Below are 25,447 nucleotides of genomic sequence, written 5' to 3'. Positions count from 1 at the left end.
TTCCTGCGGAATTCAAAAAGAAAAAGGCTAATTGTTTAGATACATTAGGTCAGACCACTTTTGTAAAAATTCTTGTATAATTTAGAATTTTTTTTGTTTGATTTTATGCATTACAAATGATGATTTAAAAAAAAAAATAATAATAAAATAAACTTATGGTTTATGCGATCCTGATGTGTGTGTGCATTATTTTATACAGGCAAAATTATATGTCAAAATCCATAAACTCGAATTCTAAAAAGTTAAGAGGTATGCACTTTAAATGATCATACTAGATGTGTACAGATCTTTGAAAACAGGAGCAATGGACTCGTTAAATAAATGTCATAAAATAATAATCATTCGAAATGAATAGAAAGTCCGGGCACTCAAAATTCTTTTCATATGAGATTTTTAATACAACATAATAGCACATGTGACAACGTTTCGATCATGCAATGACCAAGATCACATTCAGCGTGACTGCAACGTCACCTGCTCTATTATGTTCCATAAAAAGTCTGTTATCAAAATAATTTTGGGTACCTGGACATATTACTAATTTCTACTAAGTGATGTTGGTGGTCTGGTCACCCCACCAGTCTGTACCTTTTCTTCAGGATAAAAAGCTCTTATGACAAACAATGAATTTTAACCTGAGTGCAGTCCCTTCTCTGTGTATTTGCACCCAGTAGACCACAAATAAGTCAAATCGTTCTAAAACGGTTTGGCTACTTACATTGCGGTACAGTGCTCTGTAGTGGTTATGGTGCCACGAGTGCTCCCTTAAGTGTCTTGATGAAGCTCATATTTATTTATAGCAAAGGCTCTCCTAATGTTTCAAAATCCATTTTGAGGTTTTACTGTAATGGACTTTACAGAAATTAGCTAAATTATGCAAATACAAAACAAGCCCATACATTATTCCACCTTTAAATTTCAAATTTTAAGCCCTCTTGTTATAGTTTTTGTCAATGTTTTCTGTTTACAAATTTATTTTAATTTAAGCATAGTGTAGTATTTTGTGCATTCACTCGACTCACTGTAACAACACTTGGTATACAGCATCGTGTGGCAAAACAGCTTGTTGTAAACACTAAAGACGCACCTGACTTTTACCAGGTGTATTCGTCAAAAGAGTTAAAGAGTGTTTGTTTAATTGATTACCTCACTGATGTCCCTTGTGAGCAAATCTTTCCATGAGCATCCCCAGGTAGACTGGTTTGTTTAGCCATGTCTCAGAATTCTTTTATGCTAAGCTTGGAGCTTGCTGTCTTGCTGGATAACCTGAGCTGTGGGATGAGATTACCTGTCCTCTGTATCCTGTTCGGGATCCCTTACAAGGTGTATACTTCAAAACAGCAGCCCGGCCTGAATTATTTATCTCAGCAATTCTGTGCCATTGTCTTTCTCTCACACCCCTTTCTGGCAAGGAGGGGATGCTGCGTAACTCGGGAAGGAGGACAAAAAACAACGCACATCAGTTAAAAACTGGATTCATGGAGAACGGCGTGGACCCTGGGATAAATGAATGCAAGACGCCAAGAGAGACACCGAAAACCAGACATATTGGGTCTACAGGACATTCCCATGGGCAGCATGCGCCACCCCATCCGCCAAGGGTTCGACCGAGGCTGGTCTTCCACACACAGCTAGCCCACGGCAGCTCGACTCAACGGATTGAAGGTTTCACCAATGTTAAGGAACTTTATGCTAAAATTGCGGAGGTGTTCAACATCTCTCCAACAGAGGTAAAACGTGTTTACATGTCATGTAGATAGATCTAGGTTTAGCAAAGCAGTGTCTGGTATAAATTATTATATTTTTGTAGATTTAGGTTTGCGTGTTCCTGTGCTTGTCTTCGTAGCTCAAGGTAACAAATTTCCAAACTATTTAAATATAGCTGATGCAGTGAATTTGAAAGTAAACTAAGCTGATAATAATAACGTATTGTATTTTTTTGGTGCTGAATGCTGCATTTTTTTTTTTTTTTACTTTCTAACCTAAAATTCACATCATTAAAATAAAATACAAGATCACTAGCAAATGTTCAAGCGGTAAATTATATGTATAGAAGACAAAAGTTAATATTGGGTAAATATGTATCATTTAATAAAAAAAGACTCAACCTAATATTTTATATAGAGTAAGCCAGCAGGTCATCAAAGGGTTGGATCTAGTGGTGGGTTGCAGATAAAAAGCCCTTTAACCAAGAATGAATTCCAAAGTAGCTACATTTAAAGGGATGCTCTGCGCACCATAAGCACTTATGTAAAATAAATGCTTATGGTGGTAGTTTTTCTAGGAAGCTGTAGATGCAGTCCTTCAGAAATGGATATGTGATAACGAGCATGATGCAAGTTCTTGTATCACGTGACCATATCAGGGCCGCCATCAGGGCATGACAACCATAACAGTTGTCATGGGCCCGGCGGCCCTGGGGGGCCCGGCCGCCCGGGCCCCACGTGTGGGGCCCATCGGGTGGCCCACACACTTAGGGCCACCCGATGAGCCCCCTCCTTCAGGGGCCCGGTCAGCGCTGTGGCCGTTGTATAGCGCGACCGGGCCCCTTTAAAAAAAAAAAAAAAGCAGCCGCAAGTGCTGCTGGGAGGAAGTGGTCACTTCCTCCCAGCTCACTCCACGCGGGAGGAGCGCGCCCGCCCAGCCGTAAAGAGGGAGAGCCCGGCAATGAAGAGGGAGCAGCGCCGACTCCCATCATCCCCAGCCACCCTCCTGCAAAGAAAAGGTAAGAGACAGGAGGGTGGCTGGAAAATGAGCTGTGTGTGTGCATGTATGTATGTCTGTGTGTCTGTCTGTCTGTCTGTATGCATGTTTGTGTATGTCTGTCTGTGTCTGTCTGTATGTATGCGTGTATGTATGTGTGTGTGTCTGTATGTATGTATGTGTATGTATGTGTGTGTGTCTGTATGTATGTATGTGTGTCTGTATGCATGTATGTGTATGTCTGTATGCATGTATGTGTATGTCTGTATGTATGTCTGTATGCATGTATGTGTATGTCTGTCTGTCTGTGTGTCTGTATGCATGTTTGTGTATGTCTGTCTGTCTGTATGCATGTCTGTGTCTGTCTGAATGTATGTGTATGTCTGTATGCATGTATGTCTATGTATGTATGTCTGTCTGGATGCATGCATGTATGTCTATATGTCTATGTCTGTCTGTATGCGTGTATGTCTGTGTGTCTGGATGCATGTATGTGTATGTATGTCTGTCTGCATGTCTGTATGCATGTATGTCTATGTATGTATGCATGTATGTCTGTGTGTCTGGATGCATGTATGTGTATGTATGTCTGTCTGTGTATGTATGTCTGTCTGCATGCATGTATGTCTGTCTGCATGCATGTATGTCTGTCTGCATGCATGTATGTCTGTCCGTATGTCTATGTGTGTATGTATGTATGTCTGTGTGTATGTCTATGTATGTCTGTCTGTATGTATGTATGTCTGGATGCATGTCTGTGTGTATGTCTATGTCTGACTGCATGCATGTATGTCTACGTATGTTTGTGTATGTCTGTATGCATACATGTATGTCTGTATGCATGTATGTCTGTATGTATGTCTATGTATGTGTATATGTATGTCTGTATGTCATTATATATGTATATATGTATGTCTGTATGTCAGTATGAATGTATGTCTGCATATTATTATGAACGTAGGTCTGTGTGTCTGTGTGTATGTGTGTATGGATGTCTGTATGCATGTATGTCTGTATATATGCATGTATGTCAGTCTGTATGTCTGTATGCCATTATGAATGTATGTGTGTATGGATGTCAGTGTCTGTATGTATGAATGTGTGTGTGTGTGTGTGTGTGTGTGTGTGTGTGTGTGTGTGTGTGTATGTATGTATGTATGTCGGTGTCTGTATGTATGTGTGTCTGTCTGTCACTATGTATGCCTGTGTGTATGTCTGTCACTATGTATGCCTGTGTGTATGTCTCAGTATGTGTGTGTCAGTATGTATGCCTGTATGCGTGTATGTCTGTTTCAGTATGTGTGTCTGTTAGTATGTATCAGTGTGTGCGTTTGTGTCTGTGTGTGGACCCAGTGAGCGGTATTTGGAGGCGGGCCCCAGGGGGCCCAGACCCTGAGCTGAGTTAGGGGCCCCAAAATTTCTGGTGGCGGCCCTGGACCATATATTGCGTATGTCTGAATCATCCTGCACATTAATGACATGAGCCCTTACTGTGTGATCACACCTTAGAAACATAGAATCTGACGGCAGATAAGAACCATTCAGCCCATCTCGTCTGCCCAATTTTCTAAATACTTTCATTAGTCCCTGGCCTTATCTTATAGTTAGGATAGCCTTATGCCTATCCCACGAATGCTTAACCCCTTAAGGACACATGACATGTGTGACATGTCATGATTCCCTTTTATTCCAAATGTTTGGTCCTTAAGGGGTTAAACTCCTTCACTGTGTTAACCTCTACCACTTCAGCTGGAAGGCTATTCCATGCATCCACTACCCTCTCAGTAAAGTAATACTTCCTGATATTATTTTTAAACCTTTGCCCCTCTAATTAAAGACTATGTCCTCTTGTTGTGGTAGTTTTTCTTCTTTTAAATATAGTCTCCTCCTTTACTGTGTTGATTCCCTTTATGTACCTTACAAGAATTTGAATGAATGATGAGAATATGGGTTTTGGGTTCTGGAGAATCACCTGGCTTTTGCCAATCAGATCTAAATTAAATAGTTTTGTATTTTTTAAATAGGGTTGTATCCATAGCTTCCTAGCACCATAGCCTATACACTTGTACTGGTTATGGTGTTTGGAGTGACCTTTACATTGGCTTCCCTGATGCATAATTTAAAGGTTACAACACTTTTCACCTGCTGCTGAAGAAATTATATGGGAAAATCTTGCCCTTGGAATGTTCTCTCCATTAACCCAGCAATTTCAGCAATCCTCAATAAATAACAGCATTTATGGGCCTACCTTTACTGAGTTACTATTGACATGTAGATTCTGTGTTGGCGATACATTGCAGCAGGGCATGTTTTATAATATCTTTGAACTCCTTACATGGAAAACGTATTCAAACTCCACCTAAAATATGAAAGACCAACAAAACATTTCTTTGGTGTCAGCATACCTCCCAAGTGTCCCTATTTAGGAGGGACAGTCCCTATTTTGGTTCCAATACCCTCTTTTATGTCCTAATGTCCCTCTCTTCTAGGAGCTTCATATTGTTAGTGTGTCTGAGTGTACAACAGAGCTCCACAGCAATAATACTCCCAGTAATGTGTCTTTAAACTACAATAAATGTGTTTAGAAACCAGTATGTGAAAATAAGACACATTGTTCTTGTTCTAAATTAAATTTTAGTTTAATTTACATTGTTATTACCTAAATCACCTAGAATTTCTCAGAAGAGCCCTACCCCTGGCCACACCCCACTCACACCCTTAAAATTAAAATGTCCCTCTTTGTCCATTTGAAATGTTGGGTGGTAAGCATCAGAATTATCAGTTTTTTTATTTCACACAAGAACACGGTTTATTTAAATGTTTTTATTAGATGCTATTGTTTGAGTATATCATATAATATCTTGATAAATACTTAATATCACATATCCTACAATAATTAAAACCGCCAGTATATTCACTTCATACACAGCTGTCTGCAATGTCTAGCTTCACATATTCAGGTTTTCTCGATAAACTGGAAATTGTCAGGAATTCTTCAGAGATGTTCCAATTCCAAACATATTGGGCCAACATGTTTACTTTATGATATGGGAGAGGCAAGGAGGGTATAGGGTAATTTGGCTTAGTTACAGAAATAGACGACGAAACTGGTGATGGTGGAGGAAAGTTGTATCAAGGAGGTGGGATTGTTTAAAAATAAAAAGCTGGGGTGATAGGGACAATTGAATAGGTAAAAGGAGAAGGATTTTAACAGAGAGGGGTTCAATGTTATGTAGACTAAAGGCTTGAGGTGGGGAGCAATAGTGGAACATATGTGATCGAGGTTGCTGTGGGTGTCAAATTTAAATTAAAGGAATACTCTAAGCAGCAAAATCAAAACAACTTTAGCTTTATGAAACAGTTTGGGTGTGTAGGTCATAGTCTCACTGCCCAATTCTCTGCTATATAAGAGTTAAATCACTTTTGTTTCTGTTTATGCAGCCTTAGCCACGCCTCCCCTACAATTTGTTTTATATTTTTAATCAGATGTGATAACACAGTATGTTTACTTTAGACATTTTTTTTATTTCTTCCTCGGTTAATTGAATTTTATTCACACAAGGAAGGCTCCTGCAGGCTTAAGAAGGCTATTAACAGAGTAGGAGATAAAACATTTAAAGTTAAACAACATTTGCAATAAAGGAAGTTTAAACATTAGATCTCTCTTTACAGTAAATGTGTAGGGAGACAATTTAGGTTGCATGCGGGGGAGGTGTGGCTAGGGCTGCATAAACAAAAACAAAAGTGATTTAAAGGACTACTATAGTGCCAGGAAAACAAACTCGTTTTCCTGGCACTATAGGGTCTTTAGGTCCCCCCCATGGCCCCGCTCCCGCCGGGCTGAAGGGGTTAAACTCTTACCTTTCTCCAGCGCCAGTGCTGGGGAACTCTCCTCCCTCTTCCGACGTCAGCGCAAAATGCGCATGCGCGGCAAGAGCCGCGTGCGCATTCAATCTGTCCATAGGAAAGCATTTCTCAATGCTTTCCTATGGACGTCAGCGTCTTTTCACAGTGAGAAGTGCGGAAGCACCTCTAGTGGCTGTCAATGAGACAGCCACTAGAGGCTGGATTAACCCTCAGTGAAACATAGCAGTTTCTCTTAAATTGCTATGTTTACAACTGCAGGGTTAACCCTAGATGGACCTGGCACCCAGACCACTTCATTGAGCTGAAGTGGTCTGGGTGCCTATAGTGGTCCTCTAACTCCTAAATGGCAGATATTTTAGCTGTGAGACTGCAAGGGCAGGATCTATACACCATAACTGCTTCATTAAGCTAAAGTTGTTTTGCTGGTCATTGTTTCATATAGGTATTGCCCTTTCAATAAATTGTGGATGAAATGAATTCTGAGCATCATTATTGTGTCTCATAATCTGATAGCATTTGATAACAAGTGTAAAATCTGTGAAATATCTAGGGTTATAGATATTGTATAAATATATCCATTGGGTGAATCTGTAAAATTATATATTTTGAAGTCTGTTTCTTAATAATTAGTTTTGTTTGTAAAAAAAACTAAATTACTCATAACTGCTATTTCTATCCCATGTGAACAATTTCAATACTTTTCCCGTACTTCCTTTCAGATGTATGTAAACATTTTATAAATATGATGACTTTTTTGACTTTCTTAGATCTTGTTTTGTACATTAAACACGCACAAAGTAGACATGCAGAAGCTTCTGGGAGGTCAGATTGGACTGGAGGATTTCATATTTGCTCATGTGCGAGGTGAAACCAAAGAAGTGGAGATTACCAAAACGGAGGATGCCCTCGGTCTGACCATCACTGACAATGGTGCTGGATATGCCTTTATTAAGGTGCAATTTTCTACATATATTATTTACAATATTGATTAAAAGAACACTCTAAGTATCATACCCACTACAGCGCACCCTGGTGTCCTACCAGTGTAAGTAGTCGAACTATATACAAACAGTTTGACCAGTTTACCAGAGGTCGCTGGACGAGCCTCCAGAAGAGCTGGAAGATCTAGCATGGAGCTTCTGTTAGCTCATTGAGCTAAGCCTTTCAGTGCAGTACCTTCAATACCATATTAGCTCAGAGCAGAGATCTTTCAGCTCTCCTGAAAGAGTTGACCAGCCCCTTGGAAACGCCATTTAAGTTTTTAAGTGACCAACTGTTTGAAAATGATTTGACTACATATCCTGGGAGGGCTCTGGGGCACTTCTGACACTATTACCACTACTGTGTGCTGTGTTCCTTAAAATATTAATCTGATTATATCTACTCCTTGCATGGATGGTACCTCTGTCATGATTGCTCCTTAATATGAACTAATTAGTGAGGTTATCTTGCAATCTAACCACTTAATTTCAGGGGTCTATGTAGTTTGAAAGTTACAATGAGACCTGTCAAGGGGTGGGATATATTAGGCAGTCAGTGTTTGAATTTCATGTGTTGGAAGCTGGAAAAAGAGGCAAGTGAAAAGACCTGAGTGACTTTGACAAGGTCAAAATAGTGACGGCTAAATGACTGAGTCAGAGCATCTTTCAATGAGCAAGTTCCCGATATGCAGTGGTTACTGGTTAGTACCTTCCAAAAGTGGTGCAAGGATGGACAACTGGTAAACTGGCATCAGGGTAATGGGCACTCAAGGCTCATTGATGAGCGTGAGGAACGAAGGCTAGCCATTCTTGTCCGTTTACACAGAAGAGCTACTGTAGCTCAAATTGCCTTAAAAACTTGATGCTGGATATGATAGAAAGGTGTCAAAACTCACAGAGCATCGCAGTTTGCTGCATAGGGGGCTTCATAGCCGCACACCCGCCAGAGTGCCAATGATGACCCCTGTCCTCTTCCCAAAGTGCCTTAAATAGTGACACGAGTGTGTGAAAGAAGGTTGCCTGGTCTGATAAATTACATTTTGTTTTAGATCAGGTGGATGGCCAGGTGAATGTGTGTCGTGTACCTGGGGAAGAGTTGGCAGCAAGATGCACCATGGGATGAAGGCAGGCTGGCAGAGACAGTGCCATGCTCTGGGCAATGTTCTGCTGGGAAACCTTGGGTCCTGGCATACATGTGGGTGTTACTTAGAGATTGTGTAGACCATGTACACCATTTCATGGCAATGGTGTTCCCTGATGATAATTACATCTTTCACTTGGATAATGCACCCTGCCACACTGTAAAAATTGTTCAGGAATGGTTTGAGAAACATGACAAGTTCAAGGTGTTGCCATGGCCTCCAAATTCCTTGGATCTCCATCCGATTAAACACTTGTGGGATGTTCTGGAACAATAAATCCGATCCATGGAGACCTAACCTCGTAACTTGCAGGACTTAAAGGATCTTCTGCTAATGTCTTGGTTCCAGATACCACAGGACACATTCAGATGTCTTGTGGAGTCCATGCTCGACGCATCAGAGCTGTTTTGACAGAACGAGAGGGACACAATAATAGGCAGGTGGTTTTAATGTGGCTGATCAGTGTATACAGAAAGATCAATAATACTAATGCTTAGCACAGTTAGCAGTTTTATTTCCCTGATGGTGGCCTTGATGGAGTAAAAGTATGGTATGATTCTTAATTCTTATACTTTTTCTTTCTTCAGAGGATTAAAGAAGGCAGCATTACAGACCGTCTTGAGTCTGTAAATGTGGGAGACAACATTGAGGCCATAAATGAACAAACCATCGTAGGATGTCGGCACTACGAAGTGGCAAAGATGCTGAGAGAGTTACCAAAGTCAGAGACCTTTACTCTGCGTCTAGTCCAACCGAAAAAAGCATTTGGTGAGTTTATTGCAAAAAGGGAAAGGGGAATCTCTTATCTTTGTAAAGAATTTTTACAAAAAATTATACACTTGGTGGTGGTATGCTGCCTTAACTAAGGGGTAATAGTTTATGAAGCCATTATTTTCTTTCTCTTTATCAATCCTAGTAAAAATGTGTTTTTTAAATAAGCATATAGGCATTTATTTGCACATGTCATCTAAACATTCCTATTTATTTCAAAGAATCGTTTTAGTTGGAAGTAGATAGATGGTGATTTAGAAGAGGGCAACGCCATTTTCTTAAACTTTATATATGTGTTTACTATAGTTTTAACACACGTTCTTCAAGCTTGCAATCAAGCGGAACTATTTCAAACACTCACATGTAGAGAGCTATATCACAAATACATGTAGATGTGAAGTTAAGTAAATCCTTTGAGGGTTGAACTCACCTATCGTGTATTGCAACTCTCCAGTCTTCCACGACCCTATGGTCAAACCATTAGTTACTAACAAGTCTTCAAGATCAACCTCGGGCTCTTACTTCTTTAATTATAAAATTAGCAGAATTATTTCAAGTGCAGGAATAAACCTACATGTCTTTGTAGCAGACTTCCGTCATTACATTCTGACCGCACAGTAAACTGTGAATTTCAAGGGCCCTAAGCTCCGGCAGAACTGGGACGTGCCATTGATGTGATCATCCCCCATGTAGTACAATTTGAACGCATGATTTTTTTAAAAGGGGAAGATAGCGTAATACACATATTTATAGGGGGGCTGTCAATTGCCATGATTTTTTAAATCCCCCTTTATTTAACAAATATAAATTTATTATGTCTGAGAAAGATTTTTTTAAAAAATGTACATTTAAAACTGCTATCACTATCACTATCCTGGAACAGCTACACCCTGTTATTGTTATAAGCTCTGTCCTTGCACTTGTTAACATTCATGTTAGCTGTCAGAACTGAACTAAATTGTAACATCAATTGCTAAATATTCCAAATATATTCAAACAAAATAAGATTAATACAAGGTATAGATGATTTTATTATTATTTTTTCTTCAATGCTATAATGAGATTTGATGGTTTTCCATTTAAGTGTGTAATATGTATAATGCACCACTAGGTGGAGCCATACCTTTGTGCTATCATTTTAACCGTGCTCCGATATATATTGTCCCAAAGTGAATCTATTATCTGCTAAAACATTTCTGATATTTTGTGTAACTTTCAGCTTTTCTTAACCTGTCGACATTCTGCCATTAGTCTTTTGAATCACAGTTAAACATTCTGAGCCCATAAACATGCAGTTTTAGATAACGGTATTTACTCCAAAGGTGGGATTTTAGATCCGGGTCATGAAGCAGCTTAGAACATCCATCTATACGTGTTCCTGAGTATTTTGTTTGATAGCTATTCCAGAATACTAGAGATTTTTTTTTTTGCCATTCCCTCCTTCCAACTTTTTAAGTGGACAAAGAGGGATACTTACCCTTACCTATAAAGCCCTAACCAACTCTAGCCCCTCTTACATTTCTTCACTGATTCAAAGGTATGCCCCCTCTCGGTCACTCTGCTCTACTGGTGACCTTCTCCTGTCTGCTGCTCGTACCCTTACTGCTAAAGCGTGCTTGCAGGACTTCTCATGGGCGACTCCTTTCCTTTGGAACAGCCTGCCTACCTCCATCAGACTCTCCCCTAGTCTTCAATCCTTTAAGAAGTCCCTCAAAACCCATCTTTTCAGGAATGCTTATGGTCTCCAAGATTAACTTCTATCTCTCAAACCTTCCTCTTGCTCTCTCCTAAAGGGCCCACTCCACTCTCACCTCCAGTTCTGCTACGTTTCCACTATGTCTATTTGCTGTCTCTCTCAATACCCTTCCTATTGTGTTTGTATACCCCACCTCCTCTAGACTGTAAGCTCATTTGAGCAGGGTCCTCACCCACCTATTGTTCCTGTTACATTTTGTTATTATCTCATTTGGTAAATTCCCCTTTTATTGTAAAGCGTTGAGGAATAAGCTCTTTAGTGGTGAGGGTGGGGCTGGGGGCAGTGCTGTTCTAAGGTTTAGGTTACTTACCAATAACAATTTAAGCAAATAAAATGTAATTTAGAACAAGAACACTGTATCTTATTTACACAGACTGAATACTTAACACATTACTATAGTTTAAAAACACATTACTGGGAGTGTTATTGCTGTTGTGCTCTGTTATACACTCAGACACACTAACAATGCTGAGCTCATAGATAAGAGGGACATTAGGATAGAAAAGAGAGACAGACGGATTTGGATCTAAAAATATGGCCACTTTGGTTGTACGCAGTTCTGTGATATCAAGAACAAGGACTGTGTGAGATTGCAGCCCACGGACCCTGCATGATAGTTGCGTGAGGGGCACTTGCCCACTGCCCTGCTTAGCAGCCCTCCGAAGTTTAGACTAGCGAGCAGACAATATAAATGATAAATGAATCAGATTGGATATTTACTATATCAAGAGACCCCCTTTACTCACTCTGACATCTCTAACCTTTGGAGTCGCACAAGCCACTTCCACTTCCCTATACATGTTATATTAAAAAGAACTGCTAATGTTGACACCTATATACTTTCAACTGCTACATTGTATTGCTTTTGATTGCTAGGAATGTTGATGAGATGAGAATTTTTCCTTATCTCCGATGACCAAGACGGGAAGTGGCTTAACTGTCCCTGGGACAGGAAGTTTAATGCAATGTAGGCACTATGACAAGGGATTGATTACAGCCACTTTGAAAGCTATCCAGTGGGCGTTGAACTCCAACAAATTCAAGTGACATAAGTTTCCCTTCCATTCGTACTATGATTCAGCCTTTTAATAAGAACAGAACTGAATCACTGGGATTCTTCTTGCGATATATATATATATATATATATATGTATCTATGTATGTACTGCTTTGGAATTTTAAATTATATTCCCATAAACAGCATTAACATCAACATTAACATAATCCAATGTGTGGATAAGAGGATCAACACAAATGGTCCCAAGAACTCTGAAGAGCTAAAATTCACACATAACGACCCAAAAATATTTGTTCCTGATTTTAGCTGTTTTCACTCTGTATCACTTGCCAATTAAAAGATATCAACATGAGTCCATAATGACCCACAGCATGTGACTCATCTAAAGAATGACTAGGATTCACTGTCTCAGACACTTTTTTCGTACCCTGATGAGTGTGCAACTATTTTATGTCAAGTTTGACACACCAAGTCTATATAAGGGCACAGGAAAAGCAAACTGAACACAAAGTAAAATCTGTGAACCTGCTTACTAAATCTTCACCACGTGCATTTAGGATTAGATTGTAGTTTCTCTTGATTTAGAAGCCATGAACCATGGTTGTGTAGCTGGGAAATTTGATACACGTCGAGACATCCCAACATGCAGAAACTCATTTCAGGATGGTGGCTTTTCCAGCCACTGAGCCCCCCACCCGCCAATCTCAGGCGGGGCACTGGTAGTGGGTTGTAGTGAAGGACATGGCTTGTAGTGAAAGGTATGGGCTGTAATTGGGGGTAAGCAAATGAAGTGCAGGATAAGGGCTGTTGTACGGGGGTTAGGAACTGAAGTAGGTGGATGACTCCAATTGGGGAAAGGGGCTCAGATTAGGACTGTAGTCAGGTAATATGGGCTCAGGATGTGGGGTGTAAAAGGGCTGTTAGGGGCTGTAATACGAGATGAAGCCTGCAAGTAGGGGGATAGAAGATGTAGTAGGAGGAATAGGAGAACCCATATCTCCCTCCAATATCTTCCACTCCCCCATTACATCCATATCTCACTCCAATATCTCCTACCCCACATTCCATCCAAATCTTCAACAATATCTCCCACCCACCATTACATCCATATCTCCCCCAATATTTCCAACCCCTTCATTCCATCCACATATCCCCCCGTACATATCTCCAGCCAAGATTTCCACCCCCACAATCCATCCATATGTCACCCCCAATATCTCCCCCCACCCCATTCCAGCCGTTTTGTTTTAGCCGAACTCTACATAAGCAATACCTCCAGTAGGGCCGGACTGTGGTTGGCCAGGTACCTCTATTTAAAGGATCACTATAGTGTCAGGAAAACAAACACTTTTTTTGACACTATATAATCCTTAGGTCCCCCCCACCCTCAGGGGACCCATCCCACTGGGCTGAAGGAGTTAAAACCCCTTTCAGCCACTTACCTTTATCCAGCGCCGGGCTCCTTCTGCGCTGGTGACCTCTCCTCCCCCTCCAACGTCAGCTACCGAGTGGAGCCGAATGCGCATGCACGTCCAGAGCCGCGCGCAGATTAATACCCATAGGAAAGCATTTCTCAATGTTTTCCTATGGACGTTCAGCATGGATGTTCTGTATTGAGCGTCGGGGAAGCGTCTCTAGCGGCTGTCAGGAAGACAGCCACTAGAGACTGGATTAACCCTGCAATGTAAACATAGCAGTTTCTATGAAACTGCTATGTTTATATCTGAAGGGTTAAAACCTGGGGGACCTGGCAACCAGACCACTTCATTGAGCTGAAGTGGTCTGACGATAGTGTCCCTTTAATGTTAAACTGCTTGATAATGGTTTAACACTAAATGAAGGGACAGTGTCAGGAGGTTTTAGGCAAAATAAATAACCAACCTATGAAATTAAATGGTTAAAGTGCCTACAGTGTCCCTTTAAAGAAGACTCATCATTCACATCATGATACATATTTTCAATGGTACAAAAAAAAAAAAAAAAAGCTTAATCAATAATAATATCGTTATAAAACCTGTAATGTCTGCCATGCTGAATGTTTAGGAAAGTTCGGGTGTGAGAAGAATTGTATCTGAATCAAATGTGCAGAAAAACAACAAAATATATATTTTTAAATTTATGTATGTATTTATTTTATTAAAGGAAACGATCACAACTAGAATCAAATTGAGCTCTTACTATCAAAAGTGTCAGGCCTTCTTTACCATGACAAATGTTTTCTATAGAAAGATGAAAGCTTGAACGATTGGTTGTGATCTAAAATTAAAGGCAGATAAATATAGAGGAAAAGAGAGTTTTAATGATAAATATTGCATAATACTTCAAGGTCTGACATATGGCTTCACTGAACTGCATACACAACGCAAATTCAAGTGTTTTCTTTTACACATGTTACACAGACACAGACTATATAGGCAAGTTTACAAATCCGGTAAACCCCAAAGTGCGAGGCGCTTCTCAATTCAAATGCGTGAACAAAGAGTGCAAAAATAAAAATGAACAGAAAATATTCCAGAAATCCAGATCAAAATATGTGTTTGACGAGAGAACCAAAACCCCAATATAGTGTTGCACTTTCTAATAATTAAAGTGTATCACAGCAGTGAAATATATTAAAACAAGTGTATACACTAGTGGAAATAAAATGATCCATACTTATGTAAAATAGTTTTAACAAATCTTCATATCCTAAAATTCCCCCCAAAGGATAAAACTCACATCCACCATGAGCCTATTCCCTTGCTCTGGGTAAATATTGCTTGCAAGGAGAGGGGTAACACCCCAATTGAGACTGTATATTTAAGGTGAGTTGGCTGCAGCAATGGTGTTATACCTTCAATTTATTATTGTAAAGACTTACATTAAAACAAAGACAATGTCCGACGCGTTTTACTGTGCCTCACTGCATCTTTGTCAGAGAGCAGACAAAATAGCCTGTAAAGGGTTTAAAAATTATTTTGCTTACCTTTTTTCCAGAGCTGAGGCTTCCTCGGTGCTGGCTAGGTCTCCTCCTTCCGCGATGTTACGTTGATGTTACGTTGAAGTGCCTCTAGCGGCTCTCTGGAAGACGGTCACTAGAGGTGGAGTTAACCCTGCAATATAATCATTGCAGTTTCTCAGAAACCGCAATGTTTTACATTGCAGAGTTAAACAGGCTGGGGCACTGAGCCCAGACAACTTTAATGAGATGAAGTGGTGTGGGTGTCTTTAGTGTCCCTAATAAATTGTAACTTGGAACAACAGTATTCAACCAGAAAGAGCTTATGTTTACCTTATTTCTTTTATTTCTTCCATGAATGAGACAGGACTTTAAGACTAATGTAAACTAATTTAATTGATTTATCATGTTACGATACTTGTTACTCCTCTCTCTGTTCTACTATAGATTATCCGCTAAGAATTTGATTGTGTTCCCTTTGTAGATATGATTGGACAGAGATGCAGACCAACCAAAAGCCCAAGCGAAGGAAAAATGTCAAGTGGGAGAGAAACGCTACGTCTGCGAAGCAAAGGCATGGCCACCGTTGAGGAAATGGTAACATTTAATGATTAATTTTTCATTGAAATCATTGATCAATAAAGTGACAGAATGGTTTACTACGTAGAGAACACAGTTATGTGTATAATAACCCAGGAACAAGGTGCAAGATAATACTGAAAATGGACAACAGCTCACATAGCTTGCCCTTCGGTGGGTCCCCGTTCAGATCTCAAGCTGGTTTTAACTTCTCTTGTGCCATTACAGAGAGAACATAAACTATCAATCAGCATTTCAGATCGATCCCAACGCATATTTACATTTAAATGATTCTGTCACTTTAAAATGATCTTCAAAAGCATTATTTGGTAATTAATCAGTATTATATTAAAGGACCACTATAGTCACCCAGACCACTTCAGCTCAATGAAGTGGTCTGGGTTCCAGGTCCCCCAGGTTTTAACCCTTCAGATGTAAATATAGCAGTTTCAGAGAAACTGCTATGTTTACATTGCAGGGTTAATCCAGCCTCTAGTGGCTGTCTTCCTGACAGCCGCTAGAGACGCTTCCGCGAAGCTCAATGCGAAAATCGCTTTCAGCGTGCAGAACGTCCATAGGAAAGCATTGAGAAATGTGTATTCAGCTAAACTCGGGAGCTGGCGTCGGAGGGGGAGGAGAGGTCACCACTGCCGAGGGAGGGGCCCCTGAGGGTGGGGGAGGACCTGTCGCAAGTACCTCCAGAATAGAAAGCCCTCTAACATACCCCCTCCCCCGTCTTTGTATCTGAAATGTAATTCAATAAGTAACAGAGATATATAATTGTATTTTGATGTGTTCTTGTTTCGCAGCCAAGCGAAGGGGAAGAGGAAGCATCCCGTAAAGTCGATGACTTGCTGGAAAGTTACATGGGAATCAGAGATGTGGAGCTGGGTGAGCAGCAGTTTTTTAACAAGATGCGATATTGCAGAGCCGTATCCGATGTTCAGTTTGTGTGGTGGTTTGTGTAGTTCAGCATTTGCTTTAACCCTTTAAGGACACATGAAATGTGTGACATGTCATGATTCCCTTTTATTACAGAAGTTTGTTCCTTAAGGGGTTAAGGATTGTTGGATTAGATTTTTCAAAGGCTAAAAAGAAAGTTAAATGAAAAAAACAAAACGTGAAACTTTTTCTACATTTACTTTTCCCCAAGTTTTGAAACAGTAGAAAGATATTTTTGTCTAGTGATAAAATTAGTTTTTGCAGGAACACTCCAAGCACATGACTACAGCGCTCTGCAGTTGTTGTGGTACGAGGAGTGACCTGACGCCCTCTCATTGTAAGTAGTCAAACTGCTAATGGTTTGACTTGCTTCCTGGTGTCCACTGGGAATGGTCACTTCCTCTTAGCCGTGCAGGTCCAGCTCGGTGGCTGAGTGTGACAGCTGATATCTGTCAGACCTGCACCTCCTGGCTTAGCTTAGTGAACAGCATTTCCAGCTGTGTGACAGGAAGTCACTAGCGCATGTTGGACCCCAGTTAAGAAGTCAAACCATTAGCAAACAGTTTGCAGGTTGACTACTTACTCCTGGCACCATAACCATTACATTATACTGTTCCTCAAAAGGGTATAATCTAAGTACATTTTTGCTAGCATGTTCTTATAAGTATTTGGATATATACTCTAAGCCAGGCATCTAAATGTCTATCACTAATTTGCTTTATCTCTTGAGATAAAGATGAGCTGTAATGCCACTACAACAAACTTCAGCACTACATCACCAGCTTTCTGCCGTGAGGTTATTTTATTCCTATTTTCATCATTCATGTCCAGTCAATCCCTAAGTTCTTCATCTTAAAATAGTATCTTGCATTCAACCCTTTTAACCCAACAAACGTCCAATTTCCACCTATGTTATTTCCTATCCTCGTTATTGCAACCAGCTCTTTATTATTATCGTATGTGCCCGCTTCACCCTCACCCTTCAATGCTGCCAAAAAAGGCTAACCAGTCCCTCTTCTAACACCACTCTATGTGCTAATCGTCGGCAAACGCTTCTTGTAACATTTAGAATCTAATTTAGAATCCTGCATCATACCTAAAAGGAATCTCCACATCTGTAAAACATCTGCAGAACTATTTATAATTTCAGAATCTTGATTCATTTGTTCCACAGTCTACAGCTGTAATCTCTTCTCTCCCCAGTTCAACTTTCCCTTACACGGATGTTCTAGAAATTCGTCACTGTTCTGTCCTATCACACTTTCTGTTAGTTTCCATATGCTTAGAACAAGCATGTCAAACTTGTGGCCCACAATGACTATATTTGCGGCCCAGCAGAGGCAGCTCTCTAACTAGGCGATTTGGGTGGCTGCCTAAGGCCTCACAGCCGCCTAAATCGCCTTTATTTATTTATTATTTATTATTGCCATTTATATAGCGCCAACAGATTCCGTAGCGCTTTACAATATTATGAGAGGGGGATTTAACTATAAATAGGACAGTTACAAATAAACTTACAGGAACAATAGGTTGAAGAGGACCCTGCTCAAACGAGCTTACATTCTATAGGAGGTGGGGTGTAAAACACATTAGGACAGGAATTTACAATCAAATAAGGTGGGCTGCCCTTTTGGAGAGGGCAAGAGACAGGTATGTGAGGTAAGGGTTAGTCTTGGAGGCCATAAGCTTTCCTAAAGAGATGGGTTTTAAGGCACTTCTTAAAAGATGCAAGACTAGGGGAGAGTCTGATGGCGGTAGGCAGGCTATTCCATAGGAAGGGAGCCGCCCGCGAGAAGTCCTGCAAGCGCGAGTTGGCCGTACGAGTGCGGACAACGGACAGGAGGTGGTCACGGGCAGAACGGAGAGACCGAGAAGGGACATACCTATGGATCTGTGAGGAGATATAAGAGGGGCTAGAGTTGTTCAGTGCTTTATAGGTGTGAGTTAGTACCTTGAATTGACTCCTATAGCATACAGGAAGCCAATGTAAGGACTGGCAGAGGGGTGAGGTGTGAGAGAAACGACAAGAGAGGAAAATCAATCTAGCAGCAGCATTCATTACGGACTGTAAGGGTGCAGTACGGCTATTGGGGAGACCAATCAGGAGAGGGTTACAATAATCCATGCGGGAAATTACTAGAGCATGGACAAGCTCCTTGGTAGTATCTGGTGCAAGAAAGGGGCGGATGCGGGCTATGTTTTTAAGATGGAATCTACAGGATTTGGCAACATGCTGGATGTGAGGCTCAAAGGTGAGACCAGAGTCAAGTATGACGCCAAGACAGCGCGCTTGCAAGGATGGACTGATGTTGGTACCACAAACTTGGAGGGAGAGCGAAAGAGGAGGATCAGTATTAGGAGGAGGAAAGACAAGGAGCTCAGTTTTTGAGAGATTGAGTTTCAGAAAGCGGGAGGACATCCAGTCAGAGATGGAAGAAAGGCAAGCAGTGACACGTTGCAGGACGGCAGGGGAGAGGTCCGGGGAGGAGAGATATAGCTGGGTGTCATCAGCGTACAGGTGGTAGTGAAATCCAAAAGAGGTAATAAGTTTGCCAAGAGAGGCAGTATAAAGAGAAAATAGAAGGGGACCAAGGAAGGAGCCTTGGGGAACTCCAACTGAGACAGGGCAAGGGGAGGAGGTATCATTAGAAAAGGAGACACTGAATGAGCGTTGGGAGAGATAAGAGGAAAACCATGAGAGGACAGAGTCACAGAGACCAAGCGATTGAAGAGTTTGAAGAAGGAGAGCATGATCAACGGTGTCAAAGGCCGCTGAGAGGTCAAGAAGAATTAGTATGGAGTAGTGGCCTTTGGATTTAGCTGCGATTAGGTCGTTAGTAACTTTGATAAGGGCAGTCTCTGTAGAGTGGAGAGGGCGGAAGCCAGATTGAAGAGGGTCAAGGAGAGAGTTGGAATTGAGGAAATGAGACACACGGGTGAAGACAAGTCTTTCCAGAAGCTTTGAGGAAAAAGGGAGCAGGGATATGGGACGGTAGTTAGAGGGGGTGGATGGGTCGAGGGATGGTTTTTTTAGTATAGGTACTACAGTGGCATGTTTAAGCCTTAGGGAAGACTAAGGGTCCTCGATATATGATGGCGGGTGCCAGGCCCTTCCCTCAGTCTGCCGGGTGCACAGCTGCAGACTAAAGTATCTCGCGATTTTCAGCTAATCAGAGCGTTGCCGCGGGTTACCACGGCAACACTGACTGGAGATCGTGAGACACTTACCATGTGGTCTGCACTCTGCATGCGGTGGAGCTGCAGACTGGATAAATAGACCACAGGACCACCAGGGAGAGTGACACTGGACCATGAGGGAAAGCTGCCCACCGGACCACCAGGAAATAGATTAGGAATTTTTTTTTTTAAATGTATTTCTGATGGGGACAACCCCCTCCACACTTTATCACCTCCCCTCCTACACTCCATATCACCCATCCACACTATATCACCCACCTCCATACTATGTCACCCCACCTCCATACTATGTCACCCCCCTCTACACTATGTCACACCCCTCTACACTATGTCACCCCCCTCTACACTATGTCACCCCTCCACACTATGTCACCCCCCTCCACACACACTCTCACCCCAGTCACCCGCTTTCTAAATACAGTCACCCCATCACACACTGTAACCCTCCTTCACCTTGCCACCTTAACATTAATCCCGCCTGATCCTGTCACACTCACCCCCTCCATCAATGCCGCACTCACCCTATCACATAAATCCTCCTAATCCTGTCACTCTCATCTTTTCTCACACTATCACACTCATCTGCCTTTACCCTATCACACTCAAACTGTCACATTAAGCCCTCCAATCCTGTTACACTCATCCTGTCCCTGCCATGCCACACTGACCCTGTCAAATTACCTCACCCCCCCAATCCAGTCACTCCGTCACGCTCACCTCCCCTCGTCCTGGTACACTCCCTCCTCCAACTGTGCCACACTCACCCCTTGACCCTGCCACACTCACCCTGCCACATTAACGCCTCTAATCCTGTCACACTCACCCACTCACTCTGCCACACTCACCCTGTCAACTAACCCCCCTTAATATTGTCACATTCACCTCCCCTTGTCCTGTTACACTCACTCCTCCAACCATACCACATTCACCCCAACCCTGTTATGCTGATGCTCCAACCATGCCACATTCACTCTGTCACATTAACCCTCTAATCCTGTCACACTTACCTCCCCTCACCCATACACACAAAGTCATAAAACATAGCTTTGCTACAAACACAGTGCACAAAGTCCACAGGCAGCCCTCCCATATACATTGTTCCATATACATATTTTTTTTATCCTGTACTTTTCTAAATAAACCTATGTTTCTGAAAATTTAAGTTTTTGTTTTTTGCGGCCCACATAAACTTAAACCTTGTTTTTGTGGCCCGTGTTAGCCTTTGAGTTGGACATGCTTGGCTTAGTAAAATCCTTCAAAAGACTTTTTTTTACAGTGGATATTATTATTATTATTATTATTATTATTATTGACATTTATATAGAATGCAGACATTGTGTCAAATTGTGCTTCACCTTCGAAAGCTTGAGTTTTCGCAACCTCTTCTAAGATAAACTTCCTTCTTCGTCACCAACAGTGATTTTTACTTTTTGTTTTTTGACATTTTAGGTACTCACAGCTGGCCACACTAGGGATCTCCAACACTAATCCCACTGAAATAATAAAATACCTTCGGAGCCAAAATAGATTTTATCTACCTTTTTTTTTTCCAGCAGTGAACATATGACCTACACAGTTTGGACTCTCTATGGTTTTTGTCAATCTTGACAAGGACCTAAGAGGATGGAAAGTGTTTCCAGCCCATCTATAGGTGACTGAGTAATGGACGTATAAAACCTATTTTGGCTTTGTAATTAATTTATTATTACTTTTGTTTTTAATAGAGGCTGTATTAAGACTACAAATGTGCAATTGGTAAGACTGCTATAAAAATGCAAAGTAACCCTCCTATAAATAAACGGGAGACTAGCATTAGCTGAACCTTCTCAGCTTATTCAAGGCCAAAAAAACTAAACTGGAAAAATTCTCCAAATCAGCTTTGGTTTCAGTTTCACTACTCTGGCCTTAAAGGAACACTATAGTCACCAAAAAACTTTAGCTTAATAAAGCAGTTTTGGTGTATAGATCATGCCCCTGTAGTTTCACTGCTCACTTCTCTGCCATTTAGGCGTTTAATCACTTTGTTTATGCAGCCCGAGCAACACCTCCCTTTATATCTCTCATACATCCTTTTTAAACACTTCCTGTAAAGAGAGATCTAATGTTTAAACTTCCTTCATTGCACAGTATGTTAATTTAGAAACTGTTATCACCTGCACTGTTTAAAGCCTTCTAGACCTAGATAAAATCTTCAAACATAAGTGAGCATTTGATTGAAAATAAAACCATTTTTTTAATGTAGTTTGCATGAGTCACAGCCAGGGGAGGTGTGGCTAAATTCTCTGCCATTTAGGAGTTACAACAAAAGTGATTTAACTCCTAAATGGCAGAGAATTTAGCAGTGATAATGCAGTGGCATGATCTATTCACTAAAACTACTTCAGTAGCTAAAGTTGTTTTGATGCCCATAGTATCCCTTTAATTTTAAAAATTCACTTTGAATTCTCAAAACTTCTCACTTTAGAGAGTAACCATGTCTGTGGATTTATGGAGACCCTACAAACAAGCATTAACATGATATTCTTTTGTTAAGGTTAAACAAAACCAGAGTGTCAGCACGGCACACAATTAGTCATTTAAACACTATTAACGTAATCATATTTTTTTTATTTATTTTTTTATAGCGACATCTTAATTCAATAAACAGATCGCATTCATCCGTTATGTGCAGAATGTTAGCATCTATGTGACTAAACAGAAAACGGTGGTTGTGCAACAACATTACAAAGATCAAGATTCTTCCTTGTGTTCATTATAACAGGATGCATCAAATCTATTTTCATTGGCACTAATCGCACACATTATCCCACATTCCAGTAAAAACAAGATAATTGAAAGAACTACGAAGTGGTTTTCTGAATCTGGTCCAAAATAAATCCAATCAGCAGCTCTCCACAAATGTATACAATGTCACGTTGTTTTAGGTTAAAACTATCAATTACTGACGTTTAATCTACACTTACCATAAAGTCCAAACAAGAAACACTTTTATATACAATGAAAGGGAAAGCTTGTGAATCATTTAGAATGGGTACAGTTTACACCTCAAATGGTATTAGGTTGTAATCTAAATCCTTAAAATAAAGATAACCTCAATAAACAATGTTAGATAAGCCTGATAATGTTGTTTATCTAAATCTGTCTGAACATTTGAGGCGTGCTTTTTATAAATCTCAGTGCAATATCAGGACCAAAACATTGTACGAATCATAGCTTGGAAAAGCACAAAATATAGTCACCTTTTGTGGCAATAACACTTGCATTTTTATCTATTGAAAATAATAAGTAAAACATTTGCATATATATATATATATATATATATAAAACATATCTTTTTCATTTTTTCATATAATAGATACATATAATAGACACATTTTCTCTCTCTCTGTTCCTATATTTCTCTCTTTCTATTTACAAGTGGGCCTAGTGAAATTTCAGTCCTAACCCTGATAGAAATATAGAATGTGACGGCAGATAAGAACCGTTCGGCCCATCTAGTCTGACCAATTTTCTAAATACTTTCATTAGTCCCTGGCCTTATCTTAAGTCTAGGATAGCCTTATGCCTATCCCATGCATGCTTAAACTCCTGTCAGAATGGCTCTTTCACTCATCCCATGGTAGGACAGATGAGATATAAAAAAACACCCATAACTTTAAAACTTACTGGGAGCTCAAGGATTATCCTTCTACCAAGAAGAGTGTATATTTTGCTCTTTCTATATACATGTGGGCCTTATGAAATTTCTGCCAAAACCCTGAGAGAACCAAGTGGCTCTTTCAGACCTCCATTGAAAACATCCTTAACTTAACAACTAACTAAGGCTTCAAAGATGATCCCTCTACCAGTTAAGGGGAATGGAGTCGTGGAAAATGAATCATACTCATTCCTTCGCTCCTTGACCTGAACGGTAGTGATAATAATGGTGGTCTAGGTGATGCCTTCTCCCTCTGACCTTATTACAATTTTTGTTTTTTTTAGATATCCTTTGAGAAAGCAATGGTGTCTTCCCAAGTATAGTCCCATGAACTTTATAAATGTTCATTGTTTTCTAATCATAGAGTGACCAACACTTACATTAGTCATTGCATTGATTGAATCCATTTTGGAACGTTCACTCTCGAAGACGATTTTCATAGAGAATATCTCGAAAAACTCAGAAGAGACAAGTTAACAGTCAAATGGCCTTCTTTTATGAATACCAATAATAAAAGAAAATATTAGGCAACAGCACAAAGTACAGAAAGTAAACAAAAATATACACATAAAATATCAATCGTGCCCCTGAGTGTTCAGTAAAAAGTACGATTTTATATTGCATGGAATCTTTAATTTTGCTATCAATGTATGTGTTAGGAGAGGTGGCAAGGGTGCAGTCATATGCCATCTACCGAGGGTCTGATCCTAACTCACCAGTTATCTAAATATGTTACCCAACTTGCCTTATGTGAAATTATTTGGTTTTTAAAAAATGTAAATTTGGTTAATTTCCCACATCCTAAGGTGGTTTTGGTATAACTATACAAATTGTCTTTCAACAGCTTTTTCTCAACACTTATAGAGATTAAACTGGTATAGAGATTGCATTCCCATTTTATTACAATGAACAAACAATACACACATTATGGTTGTAAGATGTTATTAATGTTCTTCTGCTCTTATTCACAGCCGCATCTCTGGTTGAAACCGCCAAGGAGAAACAAAACCCAGAGGAGTTTAGCAAAGGCCTGGACAATGTTTTGGGTGAATTCGCCTTCCCTCCAGAATTTGTATTGGAAGTTTGGGAAGCCATTCGTCAGGCCGAACATTAGCTCAAAAATTACGAACATACACCTAAGACTTCTTTATCTTCAAAACACATGTCTTATCTTAATCATCAATGGACAATACGCTACTGGTTATGGTACTTTTATCTCGTGACCTCAAGAAAGAGCACTGATATAATTATCAAAAAAATAACATAAAATTAAATTTTCTGTCGCTGGAAAAATATTTGAATACAGTTTAGGAAAAGTTCATATTTGTTTAAGTATATGATAATTATTTCATGGAAAAAAATGCGTGAATTTCCTTTGAATATGCAGAAAATCTGGCTAATTGACAACCCAAATATCCCAAAACAATAGACTTAGAACAAGTTTAAGAACTTGAAACGTTCTTGCTTAATCCAAGTTCAACTCATAAAATATTATGTTTGAAAAATTGTCGTTTAAAATTAATTAAAAATGTTAAGTCTCGCTGTCATGAGTATCCGCAAGGAGGGCACTAGACCCTGTCTTAACAGTTGTTTTTTTACTAAAATGAGAATTTCTGGGATTCCAAAATCTAGGCCAGATTATCTGTATTCCTTTTATGGCCTAACTTGGTGTAGTTGTGAAATATGACATCATTTAAATTTGCTTCGCATCATAACGCCACAGACAGGAAGTCAAAGGGGCACACAACAGAGATTCATGGAATAATCTCCATCGATCTTGGAAAAGTAAGCAGTCAGAAGGTGAATTGGAAACAGAAAGAACAGAACATTTTTATTTTTTCACCTGTATTTATTATT

The 25,447-nt window shown here is 40.1% G+C and overlaps 1 protein-coding gene across 1 annotated transcript; it reads left to right on the top strand.

Annotated features, from left to right (window-relative positions):
* The first annotated feature begins 1,288 nt into the window (after positions 1–1,288).
* GIPC3 (GIPC PDZ domain containing family member 3) lies at positions 1,289–24,869 on the top strand. Its single transcript, XM_063453324.1, has 6 exons — positions 1,289–1,730; positions 7,338–7,523; positions 9,280–9,460; positions 15,659–15,771; positions 16,563–16,644; positions 24,562–24,869. The coding sequence occupies exons 1-6, from the start codon at positions 1,419–1,421 to the stop codon at positions 24,702–24,704; spliced, it is 1,017 nt and encodes a 338-aa protein (XP_063309394.1). The 5' UTR covers positions 1,289–1,418; the 3' UTR covers positions 24,705–24,869.
* The last annotated feature ends 578 nt before the right edge of the window (positions 24,870–25,447 follow it).

Source organism: Pelobates fuscus, chromosome 5 (genome assembly GCF_036172605.1).
Source record: "Pelobates fuscus isolate aPelFus1 chromosome 5, aPelFus1.pri, whole genome shotgun sequence".
Lineage (NCBI taxonomy): Eukaryota > Metazoa > Chordata > Amphibia > Anura > Pelobatidae > Pelobates > Pelobates fuscus.
The sequence above is the reverse complement of the archived record's forward strand: the minus strand, read 5'-3'. Positions and strand labels throughout refer to the sequence as shown.